Genomic DNA, 12,425 nt, shown 5'->3' on the forward strand with positions numbered 1-12,425 from the left:
AGAAGGTTGTAGGTTTGTCATTAACTTCTTCCTCACTAAGCGGTGATCTCATCACCATGCTGACCACGTTGATCAGTGTCCTTGAGCGGTGACCTTGTCACCATGCTGACCACATCCATCACTATTGTCGGGTGGTGATTGCACCTTTGCCGCCGAGTAGTGATCCCCTCACCACGTCGGCCACATCCATCATTACCTGTCGGGTGGTGAACTCATCACCATACCGGCCATATTCTCCATCGTCGCTGAGTTCAAACCAACAATTTGTGAAAGTGCCAAAGTCATTCCTGAAAGAGGAGGGAGATTGGCTATTTTTATTGGTACACATGGCGTCGTCGACTTGTCGTCCCTATGGAAAAATTTGCCACCAACATAATGGTGTTATTGTTTGATTTTTTATACAAAAGTCAAACGGTATATTTACAAATAAAAAATAATCTAACTAAAATTTTTATATATGTTATTCTTAGCGAGATAAAAAATATTTTTTGGTGAAAAACCGTAAAATCAACTTCAAATTTAAGTTCAAAATTTTAAATGGCTTAGAAGTAAAAGCGAAAAGATGTGGATGAACAAATCCAGGGTCTTCAGCCACAGAAAACGAATCAAGTACGGAGCACTCGTGCACGCACGAGGATCAATTCATCCTCGAATTTCTGTCACGCTGTTGAGGTCAGAGGAAGAGGTACAAAACGAACTCGCCATGAGATGATGAGCAGTTGAGGACGGTCCCCTTCTCACCTCGCTCGTTCTCCCTCACTTCCTTGGAACTTGAGCAATGTATGATTTGCTCAAGGGTACTAAGCCTTATCACTGAAATTTGTAAACATAACATTATAATTTTATAAAGTTAGAGATATGTTATTGATATCTCAATGACATGTAGGGTCCATATTAGTCAATAACATGTAGGTCAGAATAACATATCTCTAATTTTTTAAAATTATAATAGCATCTTTATGATTTTTTTTCTTTTACCATATGTACAAAGTAAATCTGCGAGGAAGAAATCAAATGGTTCCAAATACAAATATGTAAAGAAAAAGAAATGCTAGAATGAGATAATAATACAAAATACTACCATGCAAAAAGCTAATGGTAGGAGAAGGAAAGATACTATTGACTACCTTCAACAAGAGGAAGGTGTGATTCAAGCTCAGGATCAGTTGATACAATACATTGCCAAATTCCGGAAAAAAATTATTTGGCCATCCAGAAGAGACTAATGAAATTACAAAGATAAGATATGCTTAAACTGAAAGATGAGGATATATAGGGAACAACTTATACAACTTTTTAGTATGGAGGAATTGAAACAAGCACAAAGCACCGAGGTATAATGGATTCCCCATTGCTTTAAAAAAGAAAAGAGGTTATTGCATAACTGACCCTGTTTTGAAGCCTAACTACGTATTTGACCCTTTTTTCACTTTGCATATTTGACTCCATTTTTTAAAAACGAACACGCGGTTTGATCGTACTGTGTGCCTGCCGTGAGTTAGAGTTGGAAAAAAATTAAAACAAAAGAAAAGGCCACACGAATAGACCAAAATGCCCTCGCTCTCAAACCTATCTGCTATCTCTCTCTCTCTCTCTAACCGACAGGCGCGAGGAGGCAGGAGGGGGTTGCGGCGGCGAGCGGAGGCAATGGTGGTCGGCGGGGGAAGCGGGCGCACACGCGGCGGGGCGGCGGCGGCCGACGAGGGCAGCGCGCTCGCGCGGAGGGGCGGCGGCGGCGGCGTAAGCGCGCGCTTGGGCAGCCGGGTCGCGTGCCGGCACGCGCGGAGACGGCGGCGAGCGGGAGGGCAGCTTGCGCGCACAGCGTGTCTTCGGCGGTGGCTCGGGTGCGCAGCGGGGCTTCGACGGAGGCTCGCACGCGCTGGTGCGCGCGAAGATAGTGGCGGCCAGCAGGGGCAGCTCGGCGTGGGCGGGGCTACGGCGGCGGCAGTGGGAGGCAGCAGGAGCCGGCGGCAGTGGGAGGCAGCAGGAGCCGTCGGCACCCAGCTTGGATCTCCCGCTGTTGTTTTGCTTGCTAGATCGATTTCTTCCATGACACCCAGCATGTATAGCTGTTGGCCTGTTGCCTGGTTGATAATGAAGAGCAGAAATGGCTTGTGTGTGTTCCTTTTTTGAATAATTTTGGAGATGACTATGTGCTATTTTGACATAAACATTGATGTATATTTACCTGACAATTGTAGGCAGTGTGCTGTCAAAATTTTGTTAAAAAGTAGGCAAAACTTTATCAAAATTTTGTTTAAATTAATTCAGATTTGAGTTGTATTTAGTTCAAATTTTACTGCATTTGTTAATTTAATTAAACTTCACTAAAATATCAAACAAAATTGTCTCAAATATTAAACATAAATTAAATTAAATTATTTAAAATTGGGCCAAATGTGCAAAAAGTATTTACAAGTAGGATCAAATATATAAGAGTAAAAACATCCATTCATGTCTTATTTAACACCGTTAACGTCACTTAACGGACTAGAGTCAGCTGACGTCTTCGTTTTTGAAAAACGGGTCAAATCTGCAAAGTGAAAAAAATGAGGTCAAATACATAGTTAGGCTTCAAAATAAGGTCAGTTATGCAATAGCTAAAAAAAATCCAGGATCTGATTAAGGATGATCAAAAAATGCTTCTGGATGATTTTATAGTGATTGATTCATGGTGGTGATTACACTGATCCTAAGATGTAAGGAAGCAATATAAATTCAAAAAATATAAACCAATATGCTTGATTAATATGAGTTTTACGAAAGGTAATGCGTTACTTGATATCAAGAACCAAACTGCATTTTAAAACAGAGATAAATAGTATTCATGAATCCTTAACTCACTACATCAGATAAAGGAAAAGGCATTATATTCCATGTTCACTTTGAAAAAGGATATGATAAATAAAATGGCTATTGTATATCAAATGTTACAAGCTAAAGGTTTGCCTGACATGGAATGACTAATTAATGAAAATTATGGGAGGAGTAAATGTAAGTCCAAAAGTTAATAATTAAGAAGGGGACATATTTTAATACACATAAGAGGCTTAGGCAACTAGATCTGTTGTCTCCAATCCTTTGCTAGTTGATGCACTGGCAAACAACTTGCTCTCACCTATCTTCCTATGCAGGTATCAGGGAAAGGATGGCTCGAGTGATTTCCACGTGTATCAATGCGCTACGTGGACAATATTGTAAGAAATCAAAATTTGGGAAACGGTATACAAGTATTTGTTTGTTTGTTTGGTCACGTTAAACACGAAAGAGGTAGCTTTCGACGCCAAACCCTAGTAAAAAAAACTGAGCTGCTGTATATTACACTTTTTACAGATTTGCTTTCTCGAAAATACAGGTTAAGGTAGTTGAAAGCCTCGATTTTGCGACTTCACCCAAAGGAACATTTGGTACAACATTCACTTTCTATGCACATTTTGACAAGACGTATGGTTATGCAGCCATTGGTTCTAATTTCTGATAACAAAATCAAATTAAAACAATCGGTCACCAAAGTTAAACCCTCTTGAGGGCAATGTGCTCCTGGAGTTCTGGTGTTGCACGTGTATTTCGTAATATTTTGCAACTGTTGAATAGACTCCAGTTATTTTTGCCAATAGCGTTGCTGCCTTTTGTTGGGTAGCTCCACCAGGCAAAATATCCAATGGAGAGTCATTATAATTTTGTTGGCCTCGCAGGTCTCTGTGCTGCAATGTGACTTCTACTGTCTGTCCAGGAGATATTACGCCGATTGATGGAGAGACCTGTATCGAATATATGTTCTCAGGTTTCAAGATGTTAAGTTCACACCAGTGAAATAAGAAGGATGAATAATGCATAAACAAAAACATGGATTCAAGAGTTCATCCATAGCAAATTTTGGAGTGTTAGTGATGTTGTCTTTACTATTGATAATGCTTCAATCAATTATAACTGCAATCATATGGTCATAACTCACTCTTGATACTGAAAAGATTAATATTTCTAATACTATGCAGTTGTGCAAAGTTATTGAAAGCATAGTCAGACAAAGCATTGCCTCACCTTTAGCCATGTAGGAAAAGCAGAAAAATGTGTGCTGGACAAATTTGGTGCTTGACCAATGATCTCAAAACAAGCTGTGGCTTTCATACTTCTGTTTTGAAATTTCATAGCAGAGGGATTCCGATCTTGCAAGATGATGTCAGTATTATTTATATTTACTTCAGGGAATGCTTCAAGCCCCTGAAGCAAATGCACCACTTTATTATTAGAGCTTATTAGCTCCCCATATTTCTGCCTCATTATCTGTTTGTCAGCATAAGCAATATCCAAATTGAACACACATTTAATAGGTTTGTGATCACTATCTGTTGCTTCCATGCAAGAGTCATACCTGGAAAACAGAATAACAAGGTTTCTTTAGAGCATATCTAATAGAATGGCTAAATTTTGACTCTCCAAATCTAAATTTGGCTATTCATATGAAGTTTGGCAACTTTAAATCTGATGTGCACTCCAACAGACTATCCATCCCTACTCTCCAAATTTAGCAAGGGAGAGGATGGCTGGTGGGTCTCACCCACGTGGGACCCATGGATAACAATCTTACTAGTAAGAGAATGACTTGCCATATTTGGCTATTGAGGAGCCATGTTTAGCCATTCAAATGATATGGCAAGTCAAATAGGTAGTCTCTTAGAGAACAATTTTTGTACAAAATTGTCAAAAGTTAGTATGACAAGTGAGATTAGAGTAGTCTCTTGGAGATGCTCTTACGTATTTTAAGTTTTTTCCTGTTAAAAAAAATCACAACAAATAACTTACAGTGATATTGAAGAAACCACAGGACAGTCCAAGGAACACTCATTCCCTGAACTGACTCGGCTGTCACGATATAGGATTCTGTCACACCAGGCAGGAATGCGCCTCTTCTCACTGGCATCGTACCCTATATGACAAATAAACATGATGATCCTTCAAGTAAGCACTAGGGATTCCACGGGGAAAAAAAAACAAAATACCTGCTAAGTCAGCTGTATGTTTCTCAAATTTGTATGTAGGAGGAAACTTGAAATCTCCTTCGCGTAGTCCCTGGAAGACTCTCCCAGATCTCATCTCCACTCGCAGTTGGTCATTATATTTTAGCCAATCAAAGCATCTCTGGGAAACTAAGCTCATTGCATCATCATATGAAATATCATAAATGCGGTAATTTAAGTCACCAAGAAAGACTATCATGTCCGTGTCAGACAACTCAGGCATTCTTGATCCCTGTAAATTGTAATAGGAACAACTTGTTATGTCTACAATATCAAGATGTGAATTTGCTGCCTATCCACCAAGAAAATAAAATGAAACAAAATCAAGACATCATACATTTGTTCCTCGAAAAAGCTGACCAGTAGAACCAGTAACTGCAAGACAATAGTGTTGATTGTCATATCAAAACAAATCTACAGGTCATTTGACTTGAATGCCCACTGGAAAATAACAAAAAATAATGGGAAAAGGTCGAACAAATACCTGATGTTGTCATTATTCCACTCGAAGAGGCAGCAAAGGTCATTGTTCTAAAGACATGGTCAAAATCTTCATTCCTTCGGCTCACAGCTTCCATATGAGCAGCAAAATGGCAATTTACAAAGCAAATACTTCTATCTCGTATTCTCATCCTCAGCCCCACTGCTCCCTAGTATAGGTCATGAACAAAGCAGCAGATAAGACATCCATTTGTAGGAACGTCTCTAATCTATGGTGTGCCAGGAAAATAACACAAAATTTTAAGGAATAGTGTTAGCAGTGTAGTGGGTAGTTGCATCTTACACCCCTTATGTGCTTTAAAATTTGTGTTTTCTCATTATTGATTATATGCACCACAGCCAGCAGGTATCATGTTTGAAACAATTATTTATTGCTTTTGCATAGTAACTGCTTCTAAATGAATATAGGATGAATAATATCTTTGCTTAGTGTATCATTATAGTTTGAACATCAAGAACATTAAGATGGTCATTCTAAACAAGTGAAATAAACAATGTTCAATGTGTGAATGCGAAATAAAATGAATCAGATAGCACTTGCTGTCACACTACAAATCATTTCTTCCAACATATAGCATGCAAAAAAAAATTAATAGTGTATGGTACATCTTATACTCCTTGGTACCTTTCTCTAGAATGAACTAGCAAGCATTGTGCTTAAACAAGAAAGGGAATTTTACCACGTAGCAGCCAGCAGTGTATTACCCACTTAAATCAAATATTAGAGAATAGGCAAACTATGAGATATTAGTGATGAACGCGTCCAATAAATTTGATAACTGAAGCATGAAATACATAAATGAAAACAAATTTGTAAAGACATGTTTAATGAGTCAAATGCCTCATAAGCAACATTTCAAGTTTATCTCGTGGCAAGAAAGTATGAGAGTGGGGCCATAAGATACAAGAAGTACCTTGTTGCCGATTGCTCGCCCTAATCCACATGCGACAGCAGCACTATCAATATCACCAATGAACTGCTTAAGATGTGTTTTGACCCTGAGAAAAAAAGGAAACTGAATAATTTATGCACAGGCAGAAGGAAGAGAAGCTGCAAGATAAAATAAGCCCTTAACAATTTACCATATGCAGACAAGCAATCCAGCCATCTGCCTCGAACCAACACGCTCAAAGGAGTAACCCTTTAACTGCTGCCCTATTGCATCCAACCACCAATCTCCATTTGGGCTTCCCTCCAGCCCAACCTAAAGCAAGCAGAAGTACAATAGTACCAAGATTGCAAGTAAAAAAACCATGCCATTTTCATGTTACCTTTATTAATATTCTTGGGAAATCTAACAGTAGAACTATCATTAGCAAGGCAAGGTTAAATCCTTGTGTCATTGAGTTTCATCCATATGCTGCCACTCATTGCGAGAATGACAGATGGGTCCTGTACTCCTGTGCTAATCAGTGGTGTATTTTAGACACTCAACAGACAGTGGCATAAAATAACTTAACTCTAGAATATTGCTGAACAACAGAGATACAGCATGTCAAACAAGTGTATTTTTTGTGGTCAAGCCCATAAGATTGTATAATGAGGTATCTTATACATAATGACAATGATTATTGATTATTCAACCCGAAAAAAATCAATAAGTGACACAAACAAGCATATCAATAGTTGGATTGCACAAGAATGTCTTAGCAACATCCTTGATTCCATATAATAGTAGCAGATGATTAAGTGCAACAAGTAAGTAACAAATGCCTGTATTGAAATAACAAATTGAAAAAAATAGAACTTAAACAACTTACTGTTTCTTTAGCTGCAGACATTGCAAGAAAACCAGCACCCATGTCCACCTCCTGCAATCCAACTACTACTAATCCAACCTCTGGTGTCAATAACTTTAACCAAGCTCTTAGTGATTCATAAGATGCTTTTTCTTGCCCGACATTCCAAGAACCCACTAACACTTTCATATATTCGAATTTTTTGTATAAAGCCTCGGCCTCAATCAATGTAGAACGCATAATGTTGTCAATAGGCCCTGGGGATGACAAATTCCATCCACGGATTCCCCCATGACCAGCCAATGTAAAGATGTATGAACCTCCAACAGACATACTCAGAACTGGACTACTATGTGCAATCCATCCTCCTAGTAAATTACCTTCCAAGTTCAACAGCTGAATGGTACCATCCATGTAACCCACCCATATTCTTATCCCAAAGCTGAAAATGCTTTGAACAGAACATGAATGATGCTGGAACTCTTGCAAACGATTACCGCTGCCATCCCATTGAGCAAGACATCCATTTGCAGACCCTGTCCAGATCATCCCATCAATTGACATTGCTAATGCTTCTATTCTTTGAGAATCATCTCCAAATCCTGCTTTAGCAGCAACTCTCCGGACTGCATCAGCTGCTCCTATTAAAGCATTTCGTGATCTCTGGAAAAATCCAACAGGACTGCGGGCTTTCTCTCTCCTTGGCGATGAGAAAAGGTTTTGTTTTGCTTCGTAGCCATAATCCTGAGAAGATAAGATATCATAACGAGTATCGACTTGGCCGTCCACATTAATCACTTTCAGAAGCTCCTTGGTGCAAGAATCCCTGTATGGCACAACAGACAAGAATATAACAGACATATATAGCAGCTGGACTAATGTCAGCCAAACGCAACACTAACAGATAAATGGATGAACGAAATGTACCAGAGTGCAAGTGAGAGGTAACCAGCACTCCATACTTTTGACCTAGAATTGTCAGACAACAGAAGTTTTACATCTACGGCAGGCAAGGGAGAGGCCCCTCCATCACTGACCATGGCTCTAAGGTCAATGAATGATCTTTCAACTAAAGAGGAAGTCTTACGCTTTTCTTCTCTTTGTAAAGCAAGGGACTTCTCAATTCCTTCTCCATACCAAACTTTGATTACTCCCCCTTCAGAGCCAGACCACAAGTCCCCTATGATGATTGCAAATTAAAAGAGTCAATGTTGCATTTAAAATACAGCAACTATGAAGGAAAGTTGCCAGGCGCAAGCAGTGAGTCCGCATAGTGAAAAAGTTCATGTCTGATAATTGCAAGTTTGCAATTTAATAATGCATTGCTGTCCACATATTAACAATGAACAAGAAATGATATCTCTTTGTCCACACCTTAGTACCTAGGTTTTACTACACAGAAAGAACTTTAGTCCTTGTCCGTTGATTGTTAGAACTTTATTATTATTATTAATTGTTAGAACAACTTATTAACGCTGGCCAACATAAAATAATTATATTCTAGATACAATAATGATCACCATAAACATTACATTCTACATGATGTTGATAATTATACAATACTGTTCATAGTAATTAACTCAGTATCATTGGATTTCCAACTGTACTGTACAAGTATGCCCTGCAGAACATAGTTTAGATGAAGTACATATACCTAGGCACTTATGTGCACAGATGTTGGCAAAGCAGAAAGAACCATATTAGCATAGAATGTTTCATCAAATTAAAACCAGAAAAATGAACAAACTACAAAAAAAATACAAAATGAAAATTATACAAGTCACGGAACGACTGAAACTGTGAGTAAGCACAAATACAAACAACAGCTTGCAGCGAGATCTCGTCATGGACTGCAGGCCAAAGGAGGAAAGTTTATGGTAACATATATGTGGCTACTAGCTAAGACGCCTGGAAGAGTTTTCAATACATTGATTGCTTAGTTGAAGCTAATATTTGTACAAGAAAAATTTCCAATTGTCAACTGATACTCATCTTACATCTCATTTTTCTACAGTAAGATACGGCAAAGCCGGTCTCCCTAGTGAGGATTTTATGTCATCCACTGGTTGTTGCTTTGCAGAATTTTGAATTTGCAGCAAATGGTTGATATTGTAGTATTATTGCTGCATAGGATCAAATGTCACCCATAAAACATATTAAAGGAGAATTACCATATAGGGAGGTGGTCAATGCGAATACTGGTCCACGGTGAGCGTCCCAGGCAATGCATTCCACAGGCTCTAGTCCTGGATCGGAGCTCCACCCCATGATGCGCCCATTGGTGTGGCCGCTCCACACAATGCCACGGCAAGGGTCGGCCGCGAGGCAAAGCGCCGGCTGAGTCCTGCATGACTCGCGAAACGGCGCAGCAGCCTCGTCACCCCACCTCTGGGGAGACGCGGCCGCGCGGAAGGCGTCGGCGAGGCACCACACCCTGACGCCAGCCTCGCCGGCGGCCCAGAGACGGGAGTCAGCCCCGTCCACGGGCCCCGCGGCGCAGCAGGCGATTGCGCGGAGCGCGGCGCCAGCCTGGGACTCCCTCGGTGGGCGCGGGCGCAGCTCGAGCGGCGGCGGGCGGTCGGCGCGCACCGCGGCGCGCGGGGGCGGGCGGTGCGCGGCGCGGGACGCGGAGGCAGGGGCGGCGAACTCCGGGAGGGAGCCAGAATGGCGGGGCCCCGGCGGCGGGGGCCAGACGTCGGCCGCCGCGGCGGCGGAGGAGAAGGCCGGGAGGGAGTGGGTGGGGTGAAGATGGCGGTGTGCGGGAGGGTCAGGGTCGTGGTGGTGGTGGGGATGGAAGGAGTCGGAGGAGGACGCGGGGGCGGGAGGGAGGGAAGAGGAGCGGAGGGCGGCGCGCGGGGAAGTGGAGGGGATGGGGGCGGGGGGAGGGGGAGTGGAGGTGGATGGGGAGGAGATGGAGGCGGAGAGGAAGAAGTCGTCGGGGATGTCGTCCCACGGGGAGGGGGCGGCGGGCTCGCGGGGATCCGCCATTGGGGAGGTGGGCGGCGGCACCAGCAGTCAAGGTGGAGGGGGACTCACGCAGCGCAGCAGTAGAGGGACAGCGCAGCACAAGTCGTGCAACCCGGGTAGAGTCAGGCTCGTGCTGTGGAGGTGAGCCGACCGACCGCCCGGCTAGTCGTTTCCTGTTGACACGTTCTGGATATCACCGCATTGATTCCGCCAGGGATTTGAGATCAGGCTGCAACTTAAAAGGCTGCACCCAGTATAGCAGTTCATTTTAATGATCAATCGCACACAATAACCGTCACATTAGTATTGTCAACAGTAAAATACGGCACAGTGTTTGCTACAGTGTTTTAGATGTGTGTTTTGGCCATCCGATCTTCATCCTACGACGACAGTTGCATTATAAGATCCGGATCCTATGTCAAGCGGTATCATTCCAGAAAATTGTTATTTTGTCACTGTCAAAACGAGGTTTCACCGGAAAGATGGTTCAAGTTTTTGTTTCGTAAAAATATCATTCTCAAACTAATGCGACGTATTAAAATATTGTTTTTATTCATTTTATGCAAAAGAAATGTTTTTGTTGTTTATTTCTTGGTAAGTTTACCGAATTACCCATGAGAGTATAAGCTGGTTCAGTAGATTAAATGGTGTGGGCAATTAGCGAAATATTTTGAAAGCAAAAAATAATAAAACATATAATATTAAGGCAGTGAGTCGAGCCATATATTTATTACAAACCAAAATAAATATGAAAAATAAAAAGAAACTATAGATACTCCAATGCACCACTCAAGCATAAGCATAATTCTAAGAGTTCCAATAGCGTTCGAGTAGTTCAATTGATTAACATTCCGACAACAATAGCACCCCACGGTTATAAAGTTTAGGTTAGGGTTTTGGGTTTTCTCCACACATAAAAGTTGTAAGGTGAATAAGTTTTGTTATAACTTAATGGGCTAGGGGCGAAAATGTAAAAGGAAATAGTGTCGAATTGATTTTATTTTGGAGAAATGAGATAAATGGCATTTAAGTGTATTGCATCAGTTGATATTAGCATTTTAGCGAAGCTGACCCCTTTGAATCACATGAATAAAAAACGGACGAATAGGAAAAACATAGGATTCTAACAGGAATGTATATGTAAAACAGAGAATTGCAAAACACGGGAAAAATGTAGGAATGGCCGTTTGATTGGCCTACAGGAAAAACACATAAATTTTAGAGGGCCTTAGAGTTATGGGAAGAAAAAACATGAAGTAGGACCTCATATTTATTTTCCTCCAAAATCTCCATAGGATTGCCCAATCCATAGGAATTTTAAAGAAAAGTCTAGGATGTAATTCTTTATTTCAAAGGCTCTCATAGGAATTTTTTCCATAGAATTAAAATCCTCTAAATTTTCTATGCTATTCCTACGAATCAAAGGGGGTCTAAAACTAGAAGTGGCATTACAGTAAAACCATGTTTTGAGATAGCAACATAGCAATTCTCTCTCATCCTTCAACTTTGAATACACCGCCTCCCAACCTTATTAAGATTGGACAAAATTGTTCCTCCTCCTCCTCACTACTGCTGCTACTAAGTTATACTGTCGTGTTATAAAATATAAGCATTTTGCATTTTTTTTGAAATAAATCTAAACATTTTGGTGCGTTTCTTAAAATGACTCTAGATATAAATATAAGCATTTCAAGAAGCATGCAAAAATGTTTATATTTTGTAATTGAGGAATAGAATTGTGGTGAGGTGAAGAAATGAAGTAAAACACCTTTAATAATCAACATAACTTGGAATGAAATGATAAACATAAGGTTATTCTTCCTTTGCTCAACTAGAGATGGGACTTGGGTTATCTGGGATAGCATGGCACAACCCATCATGCTTCGTGCTGAAACATGTTCTGTTGGCCCAGCACGAGCTGGTCATTGTGTCGAATCATGCCAACACACCTGAGCGAGAGGGGCAGCCCAAGCATGACCCAATGGAACGACTGGTTTGTTTGTGTCGGGCCAGCATGAACACGGCCCAGGTCAAAATGCTATTAGACCTAGTGTGGTGTGTTGCTCCCAATCCCAATAGGCCATTGCTTACCCTAGATGTTGCATGTCCACCGATGCTTGGCATCTTGTTGATGTCAAAATGTGATCACTGATGACGTGTCACACACGAAGATCTAGGAGTCGTTTCTCAGAATGCTCC

At 41.1% G+C, this 12,425-nt stretch overlaps 1 protein-coding gene across 1 annotated transcript; it reads right to left on the reverse strand.

Annotated features, from left to right (window-relative positions):
* Positions 1-3,491: 3,491 nt before the first annotated feature.
* LOC102710472 (type II inositol polyphosphate 5-phosphatase 15-like) lies at positions 3,492-10,283 on the reverse strand. The gene is made up of 11 exons (XM_006648574.3): positions 9,431-10,283; positions 8,187-8,439; positions 7,281-8,085; positions 6,603-6,724; positions 6,434-6,518; positions 5,503-5,668; positions 5,356-5,393; positions 5,001-5,250; positions 4,804-4,927; positions 4,042-4,372; positions 3,492-3,761 (listed from the first exon to the last, which is right to left on the reverse strand). Exons 1-11 carry the CDS (start codon positions 10,245-10,247, stop codon positions 3,492-3,494), a joined length of 3,261 nt encoding a protein of 1,086 aa, XP_006648637.2. The 5' UTR covers positions 10,248-10,283.
* Positions 10,284-12,425: the final 2,142 nt, after the last annotated feature.

This window comes from Oryza brachyantha, chromosome 2 (genome assembly GCF_000231095.2).
Source record: "Oryza brachyantha chromosome 2, ObraRS2, whole genome shotgun sequence".
Lineage (NCBI taxonomy): Eukaryota > Viridiplantae > Streptophyta > Magnoliopsida > Poales > Poaceae > Oryza > Oryza brachyantha.